The sequence below is a fragment of the Malaclemys terrapin genome, chromosome 14 (genome assembly GCF_027887155.1).
Source record: "Malaclemys terrapin pileata isolate rMalTer1 chromosome 14, rMalTer1.hap1, whole genome shotgun sequence".
Lineage (NCBI taxonomy): Eukaryota > Metazoa > Chordata > Testudines > Emydidae > Malaclemys > Malaclemys terrapin.
This window is the reverse complement of record NC_071518.1, coordinates 43,248,432-43,275,718: the sequence shown is the minus strand read 5'-3', so window position 1 is coordinate 43,275,718 and position 27,287 is coordinate 43,248,432. Positions and strand designations below refer to the sequence as shown.

Sequence of the window (27,287 nt, the reverse complement as noted above, 5' to 3'; positions counted from 1 at the left end):
GCCTTGCTTACTGCAAAGTCGACTTTTTAAAAAGGAAATGTGAATGATTTATTCTTCTCCAGACGCGAGTGGGGTCCATTTTTTTGATGGAGGTTTGCTCTAGAACAAAACTGAGGTGTTCTTAGTACAGCTGTGGGTGGAGACCCAGGAATAAAATTGCAGAGGACACTGCAGGTCAGAATTGCAGTGTATTAGTCCAGCTGTGTGGGGGACACATGCACAGTACCTACCCTGTACTTTGACTGGTGCTGCTGTTTACCTACATGAGTCCTATTTATCAAACTGTCTCCTATGATATGTGCCTTTAAAGTTGGGCCTCATTTTGTGCTTTTTACGCCACAGGCTTTGATGAGTAGCAGCACCGGGATTTGCCTGAAGGATAATTGGTGATGTCCAAGCAGGCTCAGCGGAGCGGTAAGTTGCGGCATGTCACCAGCTGTTGCAAGGGTGGCATTCCCAATACCCAGCCCAGCAGGAGAGGCAATTGCCAGGCTGAGTTCTGTACACTTAGGGCAGGGGTGGGCAAACTTTTTGGCCTGAGGGCCACATCTAGGTATGGAAATTGTATGGTAGGCCATGAATACTCACGAACTTGGGGGTTAGGCTCTGGGGTGGCGTCAGAAAAGAGGAGTTCAGGGTGTGGGAGGGGCCTCTGGGCTGGGGCAGGGGGTGGGGTGCAGGTGGGGGGGTGAGGGCTCCAGCTGGGGGTGCAGGCTCTGGGGTGTAGGAGGAGGCTGGGACCAAGGGGTTCGGAGGGCGGGACAGGGGGTTGGGGCACAGGAAGGGGTCAGAGGTGCAGGCTCTGAGTGGTGCTTACCTCAAGCAGCTCCCAGAAGCAGTGGCATGTGCCACTTCCGGCTCTTACGTGGAGGCGCAGCCAGGAGGCGCTGTGTGCTGCCCTGTCCACAGGCGCCATCCCTGCAGCTTCCATTGGCCATGGTTGCTGGCCAGTGGGAGCTGCGTGGAGCCACGGCATGCGCGGAGCGGGGCAAGCCTGGACCCCGCTCCCCAGCAGGAGCTCGAGGGGCTGATTAAAACATCTGAAGGGCCGGATGCGGCCCCCGGGCTGTAGTTTGCCCACCCCTGACTTAGGGTATAGAATGCCAGTATTGCAATGAGCCAGCACCCAGAGTAATATTCATCCATGAGGTCCTCTCTTCCATGCACCGACATTCTGTCACCAAAAGAGCACTGTTACTGTAAACAGAATACATTTAATCCTCCCCTCCCCCCCCATTAAGAGTTCATTAAGGTTGCAGAGTCAAGCACTTAGAAATTTGGATATGCCAGAATTCCGGTTGCCTGTGCAAACTTAGTTCAGCCTCCTTGTGTGCATGAGTTAAGATATGGTCTTTAATGACATGATCACATGCTAGCTTTTCCCTAGAACCCCTGCCTCGTTCAGCTGACAGTAGAAGAATGTTGAGACTCAGGAATCCTGGGTTCTAATCCACATTCAGGGGGATGGCTACAGACCTTTCTGTACTGGTTCCCTCCCTCCCTCCCCCACCTCAGGGCTTGGATCCTGACTCTGTTCCAATCAGGTGGCTTCTTCCTTCTCATTGCTGCAGGGAGAGCATTTGAGATCACAGGAGAGACCAAAGGGCCAGTGAAAATCAATGGTCTGGCTGAGGGGACCTGTAACTGCTATTGGTAACTTTCCGTGTACAAAGAAGTCAGTTGCAGCACAGGGGGGGAAAGCCTGGGACTTTTATTTTCCAGCCCTGTTGGTTCTTGGGGCAGTGGAGGGCAGAACTGCTTAGGAATGCATCTAGTGCTTTATAGCTACTAGTGGCTCCTCACAGTCATGGGGAGGAGGCAGGGAAACCTCTGTTACCCATCCATGTCTGGCAGTCTCTTCCAAGTAACATGGCTATTGCAGGAGCAGGCTCTCTCTAGCAGTTTCCCTGCCCAGATGTAAGGGTCCTTCTGCTTTGCCTCCTCTCATGTGCAGGCCTGGGCAGGAGCTTGGAGCATGCTATCTTGGTGTGCGGGACATGTCTGCGCCAGTTCTCAGAGATAAAGCCCTTCATTCTGCACAAGACCCACCGTAAGTCAGGCACGTCTACACTGAAACTGAGTTGATCTAATTTAACTTACATCAGCATACTGCTGCCACAGTTATTACATGGCTTGTGTGTGTCTCTGCTTTGCTCCTGGTGTCAGCAGTGCGCGTCGCCACCAGGCATGCTTGTACCAATTGTACTGTCGGTGTGGGGCATTGTGGGATGGCTTCTGAAAGTCAGCAACAGTTGATGTAAGCAACGCAATGTCTGCACTGACCTAACTACATCAACATTGACTCTACACCTCTAGTGGAGGGGGAGTTACATCGTCGGGAATGAAATTTCAGTGTAGATGCTTATGTCGTTAGTTAAGCCTTACGTCTTCCCACTCTGTAGTGTGGAGCCAGACCTTGTTCACTCAGTTCAGAGCACATGCACTGTCAGCCCTGCATGCTCTGTCCCAGAGCTGAGAGTCACTCTGGGCTTTTTTCTTCTCATACTTCATCGCTAGTAATGAAGACTGGGCTCTACTGCTGTGGGAGGAGCTGCTGCACAGTCAGGGGGTGTTAGTTCAACCCCCCTGGGTTCCTGCATACCCCTCTCCCCTGGAATCATAGACTATCAGGGTTGGAAGGGACCTCAGGAGGTCATCTAGTCGAATCCCCTGCTCAAAGCAGGACCAATCCCCAGACAGATTTTTGCCCCAGATCACTAAATGGCCTCCTCAAGGATTGAACTCACAACCCTGGGTTTAGCAGGTCAATGCTCAAACCGCTGAGCTATCCCTCCCCCCTAACCCTTAAAAACATCTAAGGAAGGAGATTCCACCACCTCCCTGGGTAACCCATTCCAGTGCTTCACCACCCTCCTAGTGAAAAAGTTTTTCCTAATATCCAACCAAAACCTACCCCACTGCAACTTGAGACCATTGCTCCTTGTTCTGTCATCTGCTACCACGGAGAACAGTCTAGATCCATCCTCTTTGGAATCCCCTTTCAGGTAGTTGAAAGCAGCTATCAGATCCCCCCTCATTCTTCTCTTCTGCAGACTAAACAATCCTAGTTCCCTCGGCCTCTCCTCATAAGTCATGTTCTCCAGCCCCTTAATCATTTTTGTTGCCCTCCGCTGGACTCTTTCCAATTTTTCCACATCCTTCTGGTAATGTGGGGCCCAAAACTGGACACACTGCTCCAGATGAGGCCTCATCAATGCCGAATAGAGGGGAATGATCACGTCCCTCGATCAGCTGGCAATGCCACTACTTATACAGCCCCAAATGCTGTTAGCTTTCTTGGCAACAAGAGCACACTGTTGACTCATATCCAGCTTCTCGTCCACTGTAACCCCTAGGTCCTTTTCTGCAAAACTGCTACCTAGCCATTCGGTCCCTAGTCTGTAGCAGTGCATAGGATTCTTCCGTCCTAAGTGCAGGACTCTGCACTTGTCCTTGTTGAACCTCATCAGATTTCTTTTGGCCCAATCCTCTAATTTGTCTAGGTCCCTCTGTATCCTATCCCTACCCTACAGCGTATCTACCACTCCTCCCAGTTTAATGTCATCTGCAAACTTGCTGAGGGTGCAGTCCACGCCATCCTCCAGATCATTAATAAAGATATTGAACAAAACCGGCCCCAGGACTGACCCTTGGGGCACTCCGCTTGATACTGGCTGCCAACCAGACATGGAGCCATTGATCACTAAAGTGGAAAGTGCCTGCCTCTTAAATTGATTCAGAGTGAAATAGTTCATGACCTTGACTGCAAAGGCTAACGAGGGCGGATTAGATGGCAGCACTTGGCTGCCATGAGCAGAGCAGGTGCAGTACCTGCCTCTGAGCAGGGGAAGCACAGAAGGAACATTGCCCATAACCCTCCATTTTCTAACCCTTCCCTGCCTCTCCTTGGGCCGTGTGTTCCCGTGATACCAGCTGAGTCCTCGCTGGGCTGCCGCCACTGCTGCATCATCCAAGTAGCCGCTTCGTAACCAGCCCAGCTTGGGAACCCCTGCACGATTGATCCCCTGGAGTCCAAATGGCCTTTTCCGCATGCGTAGGTTAGCCATAGGCAGGCAAATCCCTGCTGAAGCATTGGCTGCCCTGGGGCTGTGAGACCCTCTATTCAGACACCCCCATGAGTCTGCTTAGTGCTTCCCCTTTAGTGTGTCTGACTCTCTCCCCTCTCCCCCAGATGTGCAGGGTGGCAGTGTCTACAGCTGTGAGCTGTGTGCGAGAGCCTTCTCCTCCCACACCGTCCTGCTCTACCACTATCAAACCCTTCACCAGCTGCAGACGTGGGACCCCAGCACATGGGGTAGCACCGCTGCCAGCCCAGCCTCACCTGCTGGCCCTGAGATCCCAGACACCGAGCCAGCTGATCCGGGCATGGACATTCGTTTCATCCTGACCACGGAGACTGTCAAGGGGAGAGCGTTTGATTATGGCCGGATGGTCTTACAGTGCCTGCACTGTACCCAGAAATATTACTCCAAGGAGGGGCTTGTTGGCCACGTGCATGCCATGCATCCTGGGACTGAAGGCCTGCTGCTGCCCAGGTGGCGTTGCAGGGGTTGGCGAGAGTCCTGAGTGTGGCTGAATACGAGGTGTATGTGAAATCTGTGGGGCACAGAAGTGGCCCCCAGAAGAACAAATCTGGGAGGCCTCTGGAAAGACCCCATGGGAAGAAGTTTGTTTGCCCAGTTTGCAAGAAGGGCTTTACTAGAAAGCACATACTCCAGCTTCACACCAGCACCCACCAAGCTGGCTGCAGCCTCTTCTGTGGCAGGCAGTGGGCAACCTCCCCCCGGTGACACCACCAGTATCAGCAGTGCAGTTTCCAGTCGGTGGTCAGCGTGGTGGCATGGCTGCACCGGCAGGAGCACCGCCAGGGGACGGTGACCTGCGGGGTCTGCCACTGTGCCTACCTGGACCGGTCCACACTCAACAAACACATGAGGGTGCATGATGCGGAGCGGCCCTATGGCTGCAGCTTCTCACACTGTGGCTGGAGGTTTAAGGTAAGGGCGTAGATCCCCACCCAGTCCCTGTGAGGGGTGGGGATTGCTGCTCCCCTGGAGCCCTTGCAGCCATTTGGGGAACAGCAGGGAAGTGAGTGGAGGCCTGAGGCCATATGGTCTCACTTTTCCATTGCTGATGGCCACTCCAAACCTCCTTTATATCCATGGGGGTTGGGAGGGGAATCTCCAACCCTGCTGCATCTTGAAGTCTCCCCAGGTCCACAGCTGCCCACTCTGAGGCGCTTTCCTGCTAGTTGAGGTGTTCTGGGACCATTACTGGCAAGGTGGATGGCTTGTGGCCCAGACAGGCTGCATTTCTCGCCTACTTTCACCCATTTGTGCCTCATGGGGCACTATCACTCTTGCCTGGGAGCTCCCTGATCTCATCCACCTGGCATAGTGAGCTCCCTCTGTGCTTATCCCCATCCCTCTGTGTCACAGAAGCAGGCTCCGGACAAAGCCCAGAACTAAGCACCTTGCGGAGCACTGCTCATACCCTCTGCATCCAGAAGAGAGCCGGATGGTGTGGGTCACTGTCTCCTTCCTCCCTGCCCTCCCAGAGCTGACAGTACCCCGCTCTGGGAGGGCAGGAGCAAAGAGCTGAAGGATGCAGCTGCTGTAGAGCATCTTAGCCCTTCAGAACCAGCATTGGGCTGGGAACACTTGGCCTGGCTCAGGCAGAAAGTTAAAGCTGCACACCCAGGTGCTCTGGGGTAGCAGAAGTTGGTGATGCACCCCGGGGTTCTCACAGCCACTGCCAATCCAGGCACTCACCTGTCCTGCTCCAAAAGACGTGGCCTCCGAGAGAGAGAGAGAGAGAGAGAGAGAGAGAGAGAGAGAGAGAGACAGGCTGCGGGGAGCGGAGGCTAAAACAGGCAGGGCTTGGAACTCCCCTTCAGTGGCAGCCAGGAGACTCTGGATTGGGGTAGACAAGGCAGGAAGCTACGTCCTTCTCCCAGCAGCTGATAATGGAGGGAGAGATTCTGGTTTGGCGGATATGGATGTCCAACACCCTGCTAGAAATTCTAGCTCCCTCTGCCTTCCCTGCATCTATGGGTTTGGGGGAGTGGGGGGCCTGGGCTTCTCCTCAGCACGTTACCCGCCCTCCTCTCTGCGCACCTCCAGCTAGTAGGTGTTGGGTAAACGCTTGCAGCCCTGAAAGGAGCTGTTGTTGAATGAGTTCGAGAGTATTTGCAGTTAGGATGGTTTTCGCTCTAGCTGGGACCATGCTAATCCTACTTCTTCTCTGGTGAAGACAGAGGGCAGCAGAGGTAAGGGACTCCCCGGCAGGCTGAGCGCTGGCTGCATCCCAGCTGCCTCACATTCAGAGCCTCGGACAACCTGGGCAGTGCAAGCCAAACTCCCGGGTCTTTGGGGGTGCAGGCTAGTAACCAGACAAATGCAGCCTGACACAGCCAGCAGCTCCTAGTCCAACTAATGGCAAGGAAAGAGCCCCTTTCTCACGGCAATAGGGAATTATCCTGGGATATTTGGGGCCTCGCCTCCTAGTATCTCTGGAGACTGAAGCCCTCTGCCTACAGAACAGGGATGGCATGGCCCGTAGCAGTGCCAGCCTCCCCAGGATTGCTCTTCCCCCTGCCACCGTGCTCCAGCTCTGATGTAGAGTTACGGCCTTTAGTGGACAGATGGAAGTTCAGCTCTGTCTGTCCTAGGCCTCTGTGTCTGGGCTGCCCAGCCTATTGGGTGCTGGTTTGGGTCGTGTGGGCCCAGCACTCAGTTCACACAGGCCACCAGCCGCTAACAGAGGACAGTGGTGGCTCGTCTTAACTGGATTCACACTAGCCACCTAGAGGTGAAAAGCTCCAAATCCATCACCTTGTCCTGCACAAGGAGACCCCTAGGTCTTTTCAGTTTGAAGGCAGTGTCCATCCCCTATTGATCAGCCCAGGTGCTGACACCCTGCCCCTGCCATTCGGAGCGAGGACACAACTCCTCTTTACTCGGGAGCTAAGAAGCGATGGCTGCTGCAGCTGCTTTTGTCCTAATGCATCACATCTGCCTTTTGCCTGCAGAGTGAGACGCTGCTGAGAGCGCATCTGTAAGCCCACGTCACTCCAAGGCAGTTTGAATGCCCCTCCTGTGGCTACGCCTTCCGCCACAAGCATCACTTGCAGTGCCACCAAGCCAGAATGCATGTCATTCCCTCCAGCAGGGTGAAGAAACCAGATGTCCGCCCAGTGGCACAGCTCAGGTGAGATGCTGCCTGCCTTGAAAGGACTGAGCCTTGGGTCTGATCGCCCATCACTAATTCCTAAGCTGCAGAAGCAGCTTTCCTAGAAAACTAAGCATGCTCCTTCTCCTTCCCCGGTGGGCTGCGCCATCCTCGCTCACACAGTAATGCAGCCCTAGCTGCATTGCATAGACAGTGAACAGCCAATGGCTCTGTTCTCAGGGCATGGGACATCCCAGCATTCCCCTCCCATCTTCAACCAGAATAAAAGCTGCAGCTGAGACCTCGAGCCTTCTCCACTTGGGTCAATGCTCTGCACGTGCTGCTTTGTTCTCTATGCTACTTCCCAGCCATTCTCTGGGCTTCCTGCTCCGTGCACCTGCGGAGCCTTGGCATTAGCCCCTCAATAAACAGCATCGTAGCAGCGGCTGGAATTCTGCCTGCTGCCGCGGTGAGATTCCATCTGCAGTGGGACGCCTGGTGCCCACCAGGACCCAACCACATCCAAGGGAGTGTTGAAGCTACTGCTGATGGCACGCAAAAGGTTTGCTTCTGACATTGACCTTGTAATACCAGGGCTCATGACTCCTTCAGGGTTAAGTGTGTGTGGAAAAGTGGAGAGAACTCCTGCTTGTGGGGCCCTGGAACAACATCTTAGTCTGGTGGATGATGGTTTAGAAGCCTCCTGCTGTTATCCAGAGGGCAAGCTGCTCCTCAGCAGAGCTTCCTTATAGAGACCATCCACTCTGGGCCCCATCTGGCTAGTGGCTATTGGTGAGCACTCAGCCACTCTGTTTCACTTAAAGGTGTCCTCTGAGCAGAGCCAGCTACATTAAGATGCTGTAGATGGAGCTGTGTTTGAGACCCCCTCCCTCCCAAATGGCGCCCTACTAGACTGGTTGTGACCCCAGCTGGCAGGCTCGGGGGACTGGGGCCATGCCTAAGGTCAGGCTCTCCCCGCCCTCTAGTAAAGGTTGCTTCGAACATGTCACTGTGCATTGGCAGCCCAGTTCAGGCTTGTCTAGAGGGGGTCAAGGCTGGTCTGGTGAGGTTCATCTGTTTTCAAACATAGCTCTGTAGATGGTGAGCACAGGACCCACCAGCTGGTAGCCATGTGGCAAGTTCTTTCATGCCAGTCCCAGTATGGGTCGCTGACTTGCTGGCCAGGCTTTCCTTGGGCTCAGCTGGAGCATGTCCATCCCTGCGGGGGACCAGCTTGTCAGGGAGTCCTGGAGACAGGAGATAATTTCCTGCTTAGCTCTCGCTCAGGAATGTATCGAGGCAGAGTGAGGGATAAGAGGCCTGCTAAGGAAATGCAGGAAGCTTGCTAACAGCAGCTGTGTGGTAGCTGGCGGGGAGAACACTCTGAGCCCAGGGTGGGATTGTGCCCTGGCTCGGGTTTGCCACTTCTGCCTCGTGGCATCACCAGGGCACTCAGATTGCGGCGTTAAGGCTCCCAGAGGAGAACTGGCTGTCTCAGCACCTGCAGATCCATTCCGCTGGCTCCCTGACTTGGCCACTGATGTCTGCAGTCAGGGCCGTCCCTTGGCCTCATGCTGAGCCACCCAGCTCCTGGTGAGAGGGAATCAATGAGGTGCTGCTAACGGCCTCTTGGAGGGCATACTTGGGATCTATAGGGAAATGTTCCAGAAATGACAGTGCTGGTTCTTTGAGGCCACTGCTGCCTAGCCAGGCTCAGAGCACGGGGGCTGTATGCCCAGCTAGAAGGGAGAGCCAGCTGAGTTTATCTCCTAGTCCTCTAACGCTGCTGTCATCTGGCTGTGCTGTTGTCACCAACGTGCTGCTGTAACTGAGGATGGCAGCTCTGATAGCCGCAGCTCAGAGAGAGGCCGCTGGCTGTGCCTCTCCAATTGTTTCAGAGGCTGCAGTGAAATCCTAGAGGAGCATGGGGACCGAAAGAGATCCCTGCCATGTCTATGGAGAGGGAAGGGGTGCTGACAGAGCCCTTCCACTCAGGCAAAGGCAGACTCAGCCAGTGTCTGTCTCCTGGCTGTGTGCCGAAAAGTAATTCTGGTAGAATCATAGAATATCAGGGTTGGAAGGGACCTCAGGAGGTCATCTAGTCCAACCCTCTGCTCAAAGCAGGACCAATCCCCAACTAAATCATCCCAGCCAGAGCTTTGTTAAGCCTGACCTTAAAAACCTCTAAAGATGGAGAATCCACCACCTCCCTAGGTAACCCATTCCAGTGCTTCACCACCCTCCTAGTGAAAAAGTTTTACCTAATATCCAACCTAAACCTCCCCCACTGCAACTTGAGACCATTACTCCTTGTTCTGTCATCTGCCACCGCTGAGAACAATCTAGGTCCATCCTCTTTGGAACCTCCTTTCAGGTAGTTGAAAGCAACTATCAAATCCCCCCTCATTCTTCTCTTCTGCAGACTAAACAATCCTAGTTCCCTCGGCCTCTCCTCATAAGTCATGTGTTCCAGTCCCCTACTCATTTTTGTTGCCCTCCGCTGGCCTCTTTCCAATATTTCCACATCCTTCTGGTAGTGTGGGGCCCAAAACTGGACACACTGCTCCAGATGAGGCCTCACCAATGCCGAATAGAGGGGAATGATCACATCCCTCGATCAGCTGGCAATGCCACTACTTATACAGCCCAAAATGCCGTTAGCCTTCTTGGCAACAAGGGCACACTGTTGACTCATATCCAGCTTCTCGTCCACTGTAACCCCTAGGTCCTTTTCTGCAAAACTGCTGCCTAGCCATTCGGTCCCTAGTCTGTAGCAGTGCATAGGATTCTTCAGTCCTAAGTGCAGGACTCTGCACTTGTCCTTGTTGAACCTCATCAGATTTCTTTTGGCCCAGTCCTCAATTTGTCTAGGTCCCTCTGTATCCTATCCTTACCCTTCAGTGTTTCTACCACTCCTCCCAGTTCAGCGTCATCTGCAAACTTTCTGAGGGTGCAGTTCACGCCATCCTCCAGATCATTAATGAATGCCTCACTTCTCCTGCCCTGCCAGTGTCTGTGCCCAAGCTGGCAGTACTGACTCCGGCTAGCCCCACTGAGCCTGTGGGGGGAGAGGGATTATATTCCTCCCTGCGTATTCCCATAACAGAGACTCCACACACCTGGCCCCATCTGTTTTAGCGCTGCGGAGCCAATGCAGCTGCAGGCGGAACACAGGAACTGCCAGACTGGATCAGAGCCAAGGGCCAGATATTTAGTGCAGTGTCCTGTCTCCAAGAGAGGCTGGTGTTTCAGAGGAAGGTGTAAGAACCCAGCAGTAGCAGATGTGGGATAATCTGCCCCCACATTAGGTCTCATCCTGCTCTCTCTAGGGAGATTGGATTAAGCCCTGAAGCATGAAGCTTAATATCCAAGTGGGCTGTAGTCCACGAAAGCTTATGCTCTAATAAATTTGTTAGTCTCTAAGGTGCCACAAATACTCCTGTTCTTTTTGCGGAGACAGACTAACACGGCTGCTACTCTGAAACCTTTCCCACGTTTGTTAGCATAAGTATGATCACTCTGGCTGGTCTTGTTATCCCTATAAATAGCCACTCCCTTTTGGAATCTTGCTGATTTCATGCTCACAATTCAGTTTCACCATCCAACTGTGTGTGCTTGTGTGAAATAATATTTCCTTTTCTTCATTCTGAATTTTGTTGCCTTTTAATTTAATCCACTGTCCTCTGGGCCTTGTTTTATGAGACGGGAGAACAGACATTCCTGAACTACCTTCTCCAGACTGTTTGTTACAGGCAGGGCTGGTAGCCTCACCTGTTACAGTGGCCTGACACTTTCCAGGAGAAGACCCATCCCGGTTGCTTATAACTTTGCCAAACTATAATTTGAGCTGAATTTTCCATGCTGGGTGTCTGCTTCTGGCAGAATTCTTTTGGAAAATGTCAGCCAAAACATTTTGACCATTTCGGAGAGCAAGACTGGGGTGGATAGGTTGTTTTCCCTATTTTGGTAACCTTTTCTTTCAGATGCTCTCGTGCCTCCGTACTCTGGAGCAGGGACTTCACATTTGGCAGGAGGGTGACCTTTGTGCCTGGGGTGTGCCTCTTGCCATCCCTATGAAAATCCATCCAAATCTGGCCAAGTTCTAAAACTGAAACAATTGCAATTTGCACAAGTTAGAGATTTGCTAGTTCTTAGCTAAAATCTCTGAAGAGGCCATCCACGCTGAGCAGGACTTTCTCTCCATTGTGGTTCCTGGCTGCGGTAGGCCGTGTTTGGTCCAGGTCTGGGCACAAGAACTGAGAGCAAGGAGCCTGTCTCCCTTCTGTGCTCCATGCTCCCCTTTGCTTTCAGCGCTCCCCCGGAAGGAACCAGGCAGCATGGAGGAGGAAGCTGCCTGAACCTAATGCAGAGAGGTCAGGAATTGGATCGAGAAGACAGTGGAGTAAATTGGGACAAAGAGCCTGAGGGAGGACTGAGACTGGAGGCCTGGGTAGACCAGGGAAACCGGGAGTTAGACTGGGACTGGTTGGGCAAGGAGATTGGGAGCCTGTGAGGTGAGAGGAGGGGAGGCAGATCTGAGGAGTATGCAGGTGCAGGGAGAGATCTGGCACTGGATAATAGAGACCGGAAGAAGGAGTTGAGTATATGAGGACACTGAGATTGGATGAGGATGGGGAATGTTGGCGTGTGGGAAACTGGAGGCCAGCGGGGAGGAGACAGATTGGATGAGGAGCTAGGAGTGGGGGGACTGGGACAGGGAGCCAGTGGTGGGAGGGAGACTGAGATCAGATAGGGAGACTGGGACTGGGATGAGAAGCTTGAGGAGTGGGGATTGGGACTGGAACAAGGAGCCGTGGTGGGGAAGATACAGGATGAGGACAGGGATGGGTTGGAGGGGATGGGACAGAAGGGGTCAAGCTTGGGGCAAATGGGCAGAAGTCTGTGCCCACTAGATTGCAATCCCCTTCTCGTAGTCCCCGCCCTGGGTGTGGTATATAGAGAGTACATTTCCCTTTCATTGGAGAGGTGACTGATCGTTGCCCAAGCACCAGGCCTCTGTCATCAATTCCAGCAACTGTCAGCACCTCAGTGATTGGGGCACTTGATGAAGTTTCACCCCACAATCGATGCAACCAAATTTAAGCCCCGTCCCAGCAGCTCAGGTGGAAGAGCAGGGCTGAGCAGTGAGGCCGTGGCTTAGGCTGTTCTGTAGTGCCTTTGAAAAGATCTGTAACTGGAGCCACGCTGATGCTCTCCGGTTACTGGCCTGCCCTGTAACTATGTCACAGGAGCATGCAGCTACATACCCACCTCCTGCATCTTTCATGAACTCCAGTGACTTGAGCCTGAGCCTTGCCTGAGCCCCTCGTACTCTGGAGAAGAGCAGCTGAATTGGGTCTGGGCCTAGAGCACTTGTTGCGGGGTGGATTGACTGGAAATCAAGGCCATTTAAATCACTATGTTAATCAGCTTTTCTATTTGTACTTCAGTTATTTTCTAAAGAGAGTGCTTTCTCATTGGTTGACATAACCATTACAACGTCTGGATTTTACAATTAAATAAAGCTTTGCACTGGCTTTGGTACATTTTTTTGCTACCTAGGAGGGCTCAGTATAACTATACACATTTATTTAAGCAATGATCTAGATTAATATTTTCACATTCTTATTGTACATCTTTAGCATGTTAGAAAATGGTGAATGAGATATTGCTTATTTACTAGATAATCAGCTGTTTGGTCATAGATTGTGTCAAGCTGCATTAGGATGGCAACTGGAATTTAATGAAACCCACAAAACAGGATATAGCATTTATTAACCAAAACAACCTTAAATGTGTTGGGTACATAAAGCTCTCTTATCAAAACGTGGTCAGTTTTACACCTAAATAATTGACTAAACAGAGGGATTAACTGAAGTCAGTGAATTTCAGTTGTTTGCAGTGTTGTAGCCATGTTGGTCCTAGGATATGAGAGAGAGAGAGAGAGAGAGAAGGTATGTGAGACAGTATCTTTTATTGGTCCAATTTGTGTTGGTGGAAGGTACATGCTTTCGAGCTACACAGAGCTAAGATTGGTCCAATAAAAGATGATCCCTCACCTACCTTGGCTCTTGGATTATTTCAGTTCAGCCTGGGACAATTTTCAAATATGCTTATGTGAAAGTGACTGGAGCTTAAGTTCCTAGTCTTGTCAAGTTTCTTGAAAAGGAGATGGTCTCTTGACTTTCTTACCATTGTGCCATATTTATAAAACTGGGCCTTAATAGTTACCCCCATCACCACCCTGGATTTGTTCTTTATTCAGAAAAGCAGCCTTTAACTCCCATGTTTTTGAGAGAGGCTCATGGATTCAGCATATTTCTTTTTTAGTTAAATGTTTTCCAGGGTTGTAATAAGTTTAGGCTTTAACATGTTTTGTTATTAAATTCAGATTTCATTTGAAACAGGTTTATTTTTAAAAAGAAAAAAACGTACTTAAATAACTCAAAAAAATCCCCCGAAAATCAGAAAAATCATCAGTCTGTATCCACCTGGCTTGTTTCAAAGGACTGTTCCTAGCAGGCCGTGCGTGGGACGCTGGCTGCCCTGCTGGCCTTCAGTAGGATGCTCTTGCTTTGGCTTGGGGAGTCTGAGGAGCTCTTTCCTCTGCTGGGAGGAGCTCAGTGTTGTACAGCATGGTCAGCAGTCGAGGTGCTTGAGGGAGCTGTGGGGGATGACTGCACTGCTTGTTCCTAATCTCGTGCCATAAATGGCCCTGCCTGGAGCAGATCCCTGACCCGCGGAGCTATCTGAGATAGGACAGGAGCAGCAGGTGGTTGTGATGCGGGGTGCTGGGGGGCTGAAGGTGAAGGCAGTAAGATCATGTGGACACCAAGGTGACTGGTTCATATGGGTCCTTGGTGTTCCTATGTCCTGGAGAGACTGGTCCCAGCTGCTCAGAATTTTTTCTGTTGGGGGTTTATGGGGAAGCGAGACTGTTTTTGGTAGCAAAGAGAAGAAACTGGGTATTAGGGGGAGGGATAGCTTAGTGGTTTGAGCATTGGCCTGCTAAACCCAGGGTTGAGAGTTCAATCCTTGAGGGGGCCATTTAGGCATCTGGGGTAAAAATCTGTCTGGGAATTGGTCCTGCTTTGAGCAGGGGGTTGGACTAGATGACCTCCTGAGGTCCCGTCCAAGCCTGGTATTCTCTGAGGGACCTAGCATGGGAGCCCCTAGATTAGGTGCTTGGAATAGAGCCTTCCAAATTATAGGGCTCAGGCTGCACACGGCTCTTACTTTGGTTTTGTCTACACTAGGGCAGTTTGTGGGACCTTTTCTGTACCGGTACAGCTCCACCAGAGGAATTGCTGGACAACAATGGAAGCTGTAGTGTAGACAGTGCCCAGGGTTAGACAATATGCTGGTGAAACTGTCTGAGCCCCATTGCAATTTTCCATTCTCCTTCCTCCCCAGCAACTAGACCTCTGTTAAGGTCACCTTTTTTACACCTATCTGTGGGGTTTTGCAACTTGCCCCTTCACCTTGTAATGCCCTCCTCACTTTGGCTTGTTAAGATCCCATGTTTCCTGGGCACGCTTGGCAGCCGCCCAGGCTCTGAGATTCCTGCAGGGTGCTGTGCAGACAGGCTGTTTCTCATTTGGGCTGTCGTTGTCTGCAGGCGCACACAGCAGGGAGATTCAGGAACAGAGCCCAACGCACGCCCTCTCAAGAGAGCAGGATGCGAGCCTCCGAAATACAAGATCCTCCTGCAACGTTAGCTGCAGCGTTGGCTTCGGAGGACAGTTCCCCCTGGCCTGGGCGCGAGGCACCAAGTACCTGTTGCTCACTGGGGCTGAGTGCAGAAGCAGGGTTGACAAATGGACTCTTTCCAGGTAAGCTGGCCCATGCTATGTGGGGTCTGCACTGAAGGGAAGCTGACTCATTGGAATTACTGTCCCGTTAAAAGGCATCTGGGACTGTGGCCAGCAGCATCCAGTAATGCTAATAAACCTCGTTAGTTTCTGTTGGAGATGACTGTTGCATTCCTTCTGAAGGGCACAGAGTGGCCCAGGGGGTTAATACGTGAGCTGCAGACTCTGATCCTGGTGTATCTTGGACCACAAGTGCAGGTGAGATTCGGGCCCAGTCCAGTCCCTAGCAGTCACCCACCTGTCTCTCCGAACCACCTTGCCTGCTTGGCCCTGTGGCTTTACAGCACGGACACTAGCCAGCACAGGGCATTCCGTGTGTGTCTGTGCGGGGGTGGGGTGTATGTTCTTCTGGGGGCTTTGCTGAGGGGCACAAGGACAGGGAATTTCTAGATAGTGTTAGTGCATCCATGGTACATGCCAATACCCTGAGCTCTGCTGTGCAGACTGGATACCAGCATAAACCTCATGAGCCCGGGGTCAAGTTACTGCCTTAGAAACCAGCCTCTCCCGGGAGGGGAGCCAGGGCTCAGCCTTGCCTCTGCCCAGAATGAAAGCTTTCCGGCTACGTCAGGCGCAGAGTGCGTACTAGCCAAAGTCCGACCCAAGGCCCAGCTAGCCCAGTGGTCAGCTCCAGCTGCTTCAGAGGGAGGTACAAGAACCCCACAGGACCAGTTCCAGGATGACCAGTTCCAGGATGACCTCAATGGCCAGAGTTTGGCTTGTGCCCTGCAGCAGGGCGCTTTAGAGTCCTTGTGTAATCCTCGAGTTTCTCCAGTCCTTCTCCCTGGAGCTGGATATGCCCCGGAACCAAGTGGGAATCCACTGTAATATTTTTATGATGCTGGTGTGTGCCTCAGTTTCCCTCTGTACTTTGCATGGCTGCCTAGTGGAGGGAAGGGTATTGAGTCTGCTCTTGGGGCAGCACAGGACATGAGGGGTGGGTGTCCCCTTGCTGTCTGGGCCGCAGCCAATAGGACCAGTAAGGAACTGTCAGAAACTTGCTGTATCGATGCAGACCCCTGAAGAGACAATAGAAAGCCCCAATGCCCCAAACCATTGACACCTTGGAAACAACGACTGAGGCTGAGCAGAGAGCAGCTCAAGAACAAAGGACTTCTGGAGGAAGCTGTCTCTGTCTCCTGAGCCTCCTTCCAGCTCAGAGCAACAGAGCCGAAGCTGCAATCCCACTGTGCTGGCTTGGCCCTAATGGACTGTGCTAGCCCAAGGCCTTCCCGGCCTGTGTCCCCTGCTGTGCTTGGGGTCACTGCAAATACTTTCCTGGCTGTGTCAGTCCCTGAACAGCAAACATGTCTCTGCTCAGGACCTGACTCGCAGGGCAGAGCTTGGGGTATGAAGCAGGAGGGCCAGAGGCTCAGGCTAGGAGATGGAGGAAGAGTGGGGTTCCTGTGGGGGGGGGGAAGGGGAGGAGTCTGGCACACTGCAGGGGCCCCTCCAAGGGACCCTGGGGCATAGCACTGATTGAGGGGATCCAGGGCGGTTTGAATCCTGTGTGCTCTTTGATTCAAAGTGTTGGGCTCCCAGTCTGTTGGGCTGGGCCTGCAGCAACTTGCAATGTACCGAGCCCTGCCCCCAAAGAGCAATGCGGCAGTGACCCCTCTACCTGGCCAAGGAACATCATGGCCAGAATCCAGCTGGAGCCCTGGCCAGAGGGCTGGGTTGGTATCCTTGGGGCACCCAGAACTGTGATCTCCCATATAGCATCATTCTAGGGACCTGCCAGCAGCTGAGGATAACTGTACTTGTCCGGGTAGGATCCCACACCTGCCTGATCCTGGGGGGTGTCCTGGAACCCCACAAAGGAAGGTGGCAGGGAGTTGGGGGGGTGTAGGAATTCTCTTCCTGATCCTACATCTGGCAGTCACCTCAGCCCTGAGCATATGAATCTCCAGCATGCTGTGTCCACTTCCCTTTGGCCCCTGAGCCTTTGGGCCTTGTCCTTTTCTCCTGCTATCCCATAGTGTGGCTTATGCTGGCACCTCCTCCTATGGGGAATCCCAATGTGTACATGCCTGCCTGGGGGGGGCAGCCATGCCACATGTGGGAGGTCAGTGTTTGATTAACAGCTGTGGAGAGCACCCTGTTCAAATAGCTCCAGCGCCACATCCACCCTGCAGGACCTGCCCCCCTGGGAGCTTTACTCCAGGCTCTGCCAGAGCTTGGCTTAGTTAGCAGCTCTTCTCTGTGAGGTCAGGGCCCCAACGTCAGAGGCAGGCCCTGGTGGAAGAGTACGCCAGAGGCAGACAGCTGGCGGGGGAAAGGGAAACTGGGTTGGTACCATCAGGCTCTCATCGTGACCATGTTATTTACAAGACTCTTCATGCAGCCTATTGGCCTTTCCACTCCTGCCCCTACATGTTCGCTGGGTACCAGGGATTTCCCCACCCAGCCTCCTCAGTCACTTGTTCACATACGACTGCCAGCTGTTCCTACGTCACTCCGCCCATGACCCGGCTCTGCCCCATCTGCCTGCTGATCTCAAAGCTCTTTATGACCTTCACGAATTTGCCTTTGCACCCCCTCACAAGTCTTTCAGTTTTGTTCCATATTTACACATGGGGAAACTGAGGCATGGTATGAGTAAGGCTGAGATTTTCAAAGGAGTCCAAGGGAGTTGGGCACCTAATTCCCTTAGGCTTTTTTGAAAATCTCTGCCTGGGTGGCTTGCCCAAGATTGCAGTCCGTGACAGAGCCAGGGCTCTGGGCGAGTTTGTTCAAATGAGTGCATGGGCAGTGTGTGTGCACGGGTCCTGGGTCCAGTGGGCACAAATCAAACTCGGCACGTGCATCTTCCTTTGCAGTAACCAAGAGGGCAGCCGAGTTTGGTCGCTGTGAGAGTAGTGGAGTGAGCGAAAAGCTGGGACATGCAATGAGTTACCTGCTGCAGCAACTGAACGGGCACGTCTCTGCCAGCCCTCGTGTGGGCATCTCCCTAGGCCACTGTGCGGTGTCCTCCTGCTGCTCGGGAGCCAGGGCTTTGTAGGGCAGGACTGAGGGGGAATGGCTGGGCTGGGATAACCAAGGAGCCTGCAGGGCTGGTGAGCAGTGGAGGGGGAGAACAGGGATGGAATAGCCCCTCTGGGGGAGCAGAGCTGGAATGGCTGCAGGGGGCAGAGCTGTGGGTGGGGAACAGGGTTGGAATAGCTAGGGGACTGCAGGGCAGGAGCAGGGGGCATTGGCAGAGCTGGGGGGGAGATCAGGGCTAGGGATTGCAGCGGAGTATGGGGGGCGAATTAGGGGAGCGCTTGCGCAGCTGTGGGCATTGGTAGAAACTAGCCCTTCTCCCTGCACTAGGTCAGTGTAATTAGGCTGCGGGTTAGACAAGGTCACCAGCTAACGAGCGTTCAGCATTCCTCTGCCTCCCGCCTGTGTCCCATCCATGCAGTTTAGCTGCTGCCCCGTGCCCGCACCAGGTGAACGTCCGCTGCACGGTAAGCACAGGCCACGCCCACAGCGTAGCAGTGTCCCCTTTATTTGCAGGGGTAATCGGTGGGAGGGAGCAGCAGCATCAGTTTGCCCTTTTAGCCCCAGGCCCAGAGCCCTGTGCTCCTTCTGCACTGGCCGCCCTTGGGCTCTCGGAGAAGAGACCCTGCCTCACGGCAGGAATGCAAGGCCTTGTTTTATAAGTCACTAGTGGAGCCCAGCCCTTGAGTGGAGCAGCCACAGGCAGGGCAGGGCCATGGATCAGCGTAGGGAAGCTGAGATGGCTGCGGGGGGAGGACTCCTGCTAACCCAAGGCCAGAATCCAGCCACGCTGGGGGAATTGTGCTCTGGTGACAAAGCTACGGGCATGGGGCTCCCAGGCTGCAGGCGATGGGGGTGATTCAGCAATGCCTGCCCAGCACCAGCCGGTGATGCCAAATCAAGAACATCTTCCAGGGTGGGGGAGGATCCCAGCTTGGGGATCGTGGGGGAATTCCATTTTCAGAGGGATGTCCCTGTGCCAGCATGGCAGTGGGGGGCGGGCGATGCCTGGGGAGACCCCATTCTGCCAGAGAGTGGCCATGGGGCAGCGTGACTGGCCCAAGGAAGGACACCCTGTGGCTGCGCCAGCTGGAGAGCCCCATGTCTATAGCTAAGTGGGGCCCTTGCTGGGCATGTCATTGCTCTGCTGCTGCCAGGCTCCCAAGGGGGACATGGCTACGCCAACCCCTGTGACTGGGGGGCTGGGTCACCCCCATCTAGAACTGGCCCTGCCCCTGGGGAGGGTCATTGCAGCCAGCTAGAGGCCAGATCCCCCCAGTCCCTGATCTGGATTGGCAACACTGCGAGGCTGCAGCCCCAGGAATGGGACTATGGGAGTGCCAGGGGTTCTGTGGGACAGGGGTTCCTCTCCAGGCCAGTGCAGAGACATTCAGGTTGTCCTGTCGACTGGCTCCTTTCCCTCAGCCCACGCAGGGTGGGCTGCAGCTGCGCCGTCTCTGAAAGCAACGCAGGCAGGGGTTAGCCCAGCCCCGGGACTGCTGGGACGCCGTGGAGACGCTGGCGGAGCGGCTTCTGCTGAGAGGGGGAGAGGACAGTACGGTCAGATGTATGCCATCCCCTCTGGGGCAGACCCCTGTGCTGCCAGCCTGCTGCTACCCAGCCTCTCCACACTTGCCCCCTTATGGTCTCTCTCCTGCACTCTCACAATCCCCTTTGCCCGCCTGCTGGGCTAGAAGAGGTGCCCCAAAATGCACTGGCCAGCTCACTAAGGGTCCTGCCAGGCGGGTCTGGCTCCAGGGCAAGGCTCCAGAGCAGCTGGGAGAGCCCCAGAGGGGTGCTCTTGTGGGCACCCATCTGTCCCACTCCAGGTACCCTGCCTAGTTGGGGTTTGGCTCCAGTCAGGGGAAAGGCCTGGGCTGCAGCCTGCTCACAGCTGTTCTGGTGTCAACCCCCCAGGGTCCATGCAGCGACTGCCGCTGCGCACTCTGGGTCAGAGCAGAATCCAGCCCGAATGCACAATCCGTGGCACCCCCAATGCTGTGCCCGAGAGGTATTTGCACCACATCACTCCCTGCTGTCCTGGCTCGGCTAGTGCAGAGTGAGGGCTGTTAACTGGCCCCTTCGCCTGCCATGCAGGGACGGAGAACTTGCTGCAGCCAGGATCCACAGTGTGCCCCACAATCACCCTTCCTGCTTACCTCGGAGTGGGGGGGAGCTGGGCATCTTTAGCGTCCCGCAGTCTCAGCTGCCTCAAGACCCGGATGAGCTGGCTGATCTGGCGCAGGGTCATCTCCGGGGCCGGGCATGCCAGCCGCTGGCGCTGGCTGATCAAACACGGGGGGTTGGCAAAGAGAGAGAAGTAGCTGTTCCTTCCCAGCAGCTGCACTGCTTGCTTGTTCCCAGAGCAGGAGGCATACTGCAGGCAAGAGGAGGAGAGACCTCGGGTCAGCGCCAACCTGCTGCCAGCTATGCCACCTGGGGTCCGTGCCAGCCTGCTGCCAGCTATGCCACCTGGGGTCCGTGCCAGCCTGCTGCCAGCTATGCTAGCGGGGCTGCATCTGCCAGTGCTGGGGCAAGCAGCAGCACTGTGCCATGGTGCAGTGTGGCCAGGCCAAGACACTCCCAACTCCATCCCCCCAGCGCTCTGTGGAGGATGTCCTGAGCACTGGGGTTAGGCTCCTGGGGTTGTATTTCCCCTTGGGGACCTCGGGGTATGTCCCTGCTCTGTGCTTTGGTTCCCCCAGCCATGAAGTGGGGATGATGCCATGGGGAGGAAGTTGATTTAGCTCATGAGTGTCTGGGCTGTGGTTTGCCTTCCTGTGGTGCAAGGCACAGGGGGCAGGGAACATGCCGCTGTTTGGGAAATCGCCCATTGCAGGCGCAAGCAGCCAGATTCCCCAGTTTGCAAGGGTGGTCGTGGGCCCCAGTGAATGCTCCTTCAGAGGCCAAGCTTACACCAGTGCAGGTGGAGTTGAGCTAGTGGGAGTGCCAGCTGGGATATAGCCCAGCGTTCGTACCTCGGGTTATACCTAGGCCGATCGGCCAGGGTGTGGCTTGCCAGGTGAGAAGCTGTGTGAACAGCCCCTTCCAGCTGCTGGAACATCGGTTCAGGCTTAAGCAAGTTGAATGAAAAGCATTAACACCAAGCAGCCGTGTGCCTGCATCCTGGACCGTTACCGGACCCAAGTGAATTGTTCCCAGTGGTCTCCTGCTTGGGGTGGCTGGCCCTGCTGTTGGCACCTGGGGCTGCCATTCCCTCTCCACACCCTGGTCAGGGTAGCTGTGCACAGCTCTGTAGTGCAACCCGCAGCCTTCGTGATGCCTGTCATCAGAGGAGGGGTACAAGTTAGTTCTTTTGGGGGGGAGGGGAGTTACATAACAAGGGAGATGGAACAGCGTGTGCAGGGAGAAAGGCACAACACTGGAGTCAAAGCAGGAGACTGGGAAGAAGGAACAATATTCTTCAGAACTCAGCCTCTAGTACTGATTTCATCACCTGGGACTGGGCAGAAAAACCCTGCCATGGCTGCAGGTCATAAAAAAGACCCTTGTTAGGAATGTTTTCAAGAAATGCCAGTACACCTGGGTCAAAAAGGAACACATGGCCAATGCAAACAGGGCATCCAAGAGTTCCAAGGCCTGGTGGCCAGAATGAAACAACATTCTGAACAATGCACCTCCAAAGGCAATGACTTCACAGATGGTGATGTGGGCATGTCTGAATAATCTGGCTCAGCTTGTTAGTAATCTTATTTTGGCACTATTCTTACAGATGGCCCACCATGGCTTTCCACGCAAGTAAATGATCACTTCGCTGATTGGCGTCAATTTGTGGTTTGGGAGGATTGCTCATGAATTTTGAACTGTTTGTGTACAAAATATAATTGGCAGGCTAGTTTGCTGTGGGAGTACAGGAACTCCTCACTTAAAGTCATCCCAGTTAACCTTGTTTCGATGTTAAGTTGATGATCAATTAGGGACCATGCTCATCTAAAGTTGTGAAATGCTCCCTTCTAACGTTTGGCAGCCTCCTGTTTTGTCGTTTGGCAGCCGCCTGTTTTGTCCACTGCTTGCAGGAAGAGCAGCCCATTGCAGCTAGCTGGTGGGTGGTTGGAACCAGGTGGACCAACAGCCCCCCATCAGCTCCCCACTCCCCTAAGTTCCCTGTGTAGCAGCTGTCCCTCCCCCCACTGTCATGTGCTGCTCCTCCCCCTCTGCCTTGGAGCTGCTCCCAGAGACTCCTGCTTGCTGTACGGGGAGAGGGGGGAAAAAGGGGCTAATGTCAGGGTGTTTCCCCCCTGCTCCTGCACCCCGCTTACCCCTATCTTCCATAGAGCAGGGGGGACACACGATGGAGGAAGGGAGCTTCTAGGCAGTAGCTGCGATCTCAGGTCTCAGCAAGCTGATTTAATTAACAAGGCAGTGTACGTAAGCCTGGGGTCAGCTACTTAAAGGGGAAATGCGCATTTTTTCTCTCACACACAGGGAATGTGTCTCTGTCTGCCCTCCCTCTTTTCCTGCTGCCTGTAGAGTGTTGTGAGAGTTAACCCTTGAGGGCTCAGTCAATTGCTAGTTCATTTAGCAGTAAGGCATTCCCTGCAAAATATCCCACCCTCTGACTCCTCCACCTTAACCAAGCTTCAGAATCATCATCACTGTGTACCAGTATTCAATTGTTTGTTTAAAACTTATACTGCGTATGTGTATTCATTATATAGTCTTTTGTCTGGTGAAAAAAATTTCCCTGGAACCTAACCCCCTCATTTACATTAATTCTTTTAGGGAAATTGGATTCGCTTCACATCGTTTTGCTTAAAGTCGCATTTTTCAGGAACATAACTACAATGTTAAGTGAGGAGTTCCTGTATTTATCCATTACATTTTTACTCTTCCTGCTGGACTTCTGAAATTATTTTTTATTGCTTAATATAATCAGATCTCCTACATGTAGATTTCCAATTTAAAAGTAAAGCTTTATTAGGCATTTATGAATTTTAACATTTAAAAAAAGTCAAACTGTTTGGTATATTGCTAACGACAAGGTTTTAAATAGTTGTAGATAACCCTTATGATGTATTAATTATTTTCCTCTAAAACTGGGTTTAGAATAAATTATATCATTTAAACAGTGGAAGAATAGAAGGGATCTCTCATCAGTTTTATAATCTCATTATTTTCAAGCAGCGCACTGAGTAATACTCAGTGAGAGAATGACTTTTTTTACTATTTTGTTTCAGTGGCCAGCTTAGACATAAGGATCCATGAACATCCATCATCTGCAATTCCTACAACATCAGAGTGATTGGCTGGTCCCACCCGCAGTGCTGCAACTAAACATACGTCAGATGGTAAATTACCTGGATAATAAAAAGACTTTCTTCATCATCCAATAAAACCAGGGATGAGTTTGTAATGCGAACCAACCAATTCCAGCTAGACTCACAGATGAAAAGATTGCTCGGTTCATTTAAACAACTAATTCTCCCTTTTGTCTTGTTCAGAGCAAACATTTCATGGACATGGTTCTTATTATAACCAGACTACACTCCACCCAGCAGAGCAGACATTGCTGGGAGGTTGCTGGTACAATATATGAGAAGGAAATTAAATAATGTGCAAAAAACATTGACAGAAAATTCATTAATTTGAGTCTTGATGGGTGGAGCAATGTACACAGTGATCCAGTAATATGTGCTGGTGTGACAACAGAAGATGGGGTTGTATCTTACAAAAACAATTGATATATCAGGAAATGCCCATATAGCAGAATACTTAAAAGAAGTAGCAGTAAAAACTCTAATAGGGTATGAACAAAAATTCAAGTGTCAGCTGTGTAACTTTGTCACAGTACTGCAAATGGAGCAAAGATGAGAAGAAATCTAGAAGAAGATAATGAAGGGCATCTGAAACTTATAACATGGGCACTGGGCTCATTTGACATACGTTTTAACCCAAGACTTAAGTACAACTCCAAGAATAAAGGAAAATGTTGTTGAAATTGCAAAATCCATCTAACAACCACTTTGCTTCAGTTTCCCTGAAGAGAGCCGGAGGGTCCACGATAAACGATGGCATCTTCGGAGCTGTTTATTAAGAATTGGCCTATGCTGATGACAATTTTTGAAGAAACAATTGCAGCCAAAATAGACAACATTGGACTAAAGAGAAATGTAGACGACATGCTAAATATCCTGAGCCCTAGTTCCATAGCCTCGGACAAACTGCAGAAGGACCACTGCTGCTTGGCTTATGCCCTTGAAATTCGGAAGGTGCTTCAAGAGAACTTGAAGAAAGAAAGACCCACCAACAAAGTCAAATTGCAGGCAGTAAAGAAGCAGATGGATCAAGCACTTTCTCCACCTCATTTTCTTGCCAATATTCTAGATGCCTAACTGCTGAAGAAGATGCTGCTATGAAATGGACATTTAATAATCACCTGTCAATCAGGCCATCAGTAAATTTCAGGGTGGGGAAGGATCAGTCAAGTAGTACATGTTTGCTGATAAGAACATAGGCAGGGCCATACTGAATCAGACCAATGGTCCATCTAGCCCAGTATCCTGTCTTGTGACAGTGGCTGGCGCCAGATGCTTCAGAGGGAATGTACAGAACAGGGCAATTATTGAGTGAGCCATCTGCTGTAGGCTGTAGGCTGGTGATGCTCTAAAGAAAGTTAGTGGTGGAAGGCACTAGCTGGAGCCACAGCTTGTTGAAGGGCTAAACCATCTTTTGACAGCAATAGCTTCTTCTGCAGGCACAGAAAGAATATTTTCTTCATTTGAATTAATTCAGTTAAAGCTAAGAAATTGGTTGGCAGTTGAAAAAGTTGGGGATCTCGTCTTTCTCTTCCAGTCATGGAATAAAAACAAAGAGGGAAGGGATGAGATCTACTAGTTTTAAAAGTTTGAAGGACAGCCTGAGTAATGTAGGAGACTATTGTCTCATTTTCAAGAGATTTAGGCAGGGTGGGAACTTAAGCTCCAGTCACTTTCACTTAGGCATATCTAAAAATGTTCCCAGGCTGACCTGAAATAATCAGTTTAAATCTCTGACTACAGTTAAATGCTCTGTTTAATAAATCATTTAGTTGTAAATGTGAAACGTGTTTTGGTCAGAGAAGTTTACGTATCCCAAACATTTTAGGTTGTTTTGTTTAATAAAAACATATTGTATATGCTGTTTTGTGTGTTTAATTAAATTCCAGTTACCATTCTAATGCAGCTTCACACAAATCATGAGCAAAACGTTCTTTAGTGAGTAAATAAGGAATATCTCATTTGTCATTTCCTAGCATACCAAGAATGTTCAGTTAATGAAAATCGGAAAATATTAAGCTATATAATTGCTTAAATAAATGTGTACAGTTATAGTGCACCCTCCTAGCTAGCCAAAAGCTGTACCAAATCTTAGTTGTAAATCAAGTTGTTTTAATGGCTATATCAATCAATGAGAATGCACCTTTCTGTAGAAAATAACTGAAGTGCAAATGGAAAAGTTGATTAAAATGGACGATTTAAATCAAGGCTTTCTGCTTGGTGATTTAAATCAACCTACCCTAGCTTGCAGTCTGGGCACAGTGGGATCTGCTGCCCCATTCAGCTAGTGCCTGGTTTTTCTCTTTGCAGGAAGAAGGGGTGAAAAGGGAGATCCAAAGGTTCTCCAGGTTGCCCGTGGGTCTTTTTCCCCAGGCCAAAGAGCAAGCTGTAATTGACAGACAGGCCCAGCAGGAGGCAGGCCTCAGCCCCAAGCCCATGGCAGCCATGTCTCTGTCACAGAACATTACTGTGTCTGAACAGGATTGTGCGTGCTCGAGGGAGCTGACGTGTGCTGAGTGGGCGGCATAGCCCAGGGCAAGCTGTATTCAGAGTGCTGCCAGCCAACCAGGATCAAACTGTGCTGGGAGCAGGGTTTAATCACCACTGCCTGATACGATGCTGAGCTTGACGTGCCTACAATAGCTGAGTACCAGGGACACGGCCCAAGATCATGTGACTCACCCATGCAGTGTAGACATACCCTGAACCACCCAGTGGTTTCAGAATCCATGAGCATGGTGATCTAGCTCTGGTGGGGGAGGCTCATCATCTGGGAGAAGGGTCGGAATGTGGGGGGAGCATGGGCTGTTATAGCAGGGATAAGTGAGAGACAAGACAGAACTGGTGGGGGGGGAATCAAATCAGTATCTTAAATGTCTGTACACTAATGCAAAAAGTATGGGGAATAAGCAGGAAGAACTCAAAATGCTAGTAAATAACACAACTATGACATAGTTGGCATCACAGAGAGTTGGTGGGATAATACGCATGACTGGAATATTGGTATAGAAGGGTACAGCTTGCTCAGGAAGGACCGGCAGGGAAAAAGAGGAGGAGGTGTTGCCTTATATATTAAAAATGTATACACTTGGACTGCGGTTGAGATGGAAATAGGAGACAGACTTGTTGAAAGTCTCTGGGTAAGGATAAAAGGGGTAAAAAGTAAGGGTGATGTCATGGTAAAGGTCTGCTATAGACCACCTAACCTGGAAGAAGAGATGGATGAGGCTTTTTTTAAACACCTAACAAAATCATCCAAAGTACAGGACTTGGTGGTGATGGGGGAATTCAACACCCCAGAGATCTGTTGGGAAAATAAAACAGCAGGGCATAGATTATCCAACAAGTCCTGGGAATGTATTGGAGACAATTTTCTATTTCAGAAGGTGGAGAAAGCTACTGGGGAAGGCTGTTTTAGATTTGATTTTGACAAATAGGGAGGAACTGATTGAGAATTTGAAAGTGGAAGGCAACTTGGGTGAAAGTGGTCATAAAATGGTAGAGTTCATGATTCTAAGAAATGGTAGGCGGGAGAACAGCACAATAAAGACAATGGATTTCAAGACGGCGACTTTAGCAAGCTCAGGGAGTTGGTAGGTAAGATCCCATGAGAAGCAAGTCTAAGGGGAAAAACAGTTGAAGACAATTGGCAGTTTTTCAAAGAGACATTATTAAGGGCACAAGAGCAAACTATCTCACTGCTTAGGAAAGATAGGAAGTCTGGCAAGCGACACCCTGGCTTAATCAGGAGATCTTCAATGATCTAAAAATCAAAAAAGAGTCCTACAAAAAGTGGAAATTAGGTCAAATTACAAAGGATGAATATAAACAAATAACATAAGTATGTTGGGACAAAATTAGAAAGGCCAACGCACAAAACAAGATCAAACTAGCTAGAGACATGAAGGGTAACAAGAAAACATTCTACAAATACATTAGAAGCAAGAGGAAGACCAAGGACAGATTA

The 27,287-nt window shown here is 51.5% G+C and overlaps 1 protein-coding gene across 4 annotated transcripts in view; it reads left to right on the top strand.

The window, feature by feature from the left end:
- The window catches only part of LOC128848990 (zinc finger protein 865-like), a 28,073-nt gene extending 2,891 nt beyond the window's left edge, over window positions 1-25,182 (top strand). Inside the window, exons 2-7 of one of the 4 annotated variants that reach the window (XR_008447139.1) lie at window positions 343-414; window positions 1,955-2,050; window positions 4,193-5,018; window positions 7,052-7,230; window positions 14,810-15,023; window positions 23,243-25,182. Coding sequence is in view for 2 of the 4 variants with exons in the window: in XM_054049299.1 (XP_053905274.1) it covers window positions 390-414; window positions 1,955-2,050; window positions 4,193-4,587 (516 nt within the window). In the remaining 2 variants the exon portion in view is untranslated. Of the gene's footprint in view, window positions 1-342; window positions 415-1,954; window positions 2,051-4,192; window positions 5,019-7,051; window positions 7,231-14,809; window positions 15,161-23,242 lie in introns of those variants that run through there. The other 3 variants (XR_008447140.1, XM_054049299.1, XM_054049300.1) reach the window with 3 other exon arrangements.
- Window positions 25,183-27,287: the final 2,105 nt, after the last annotated feature.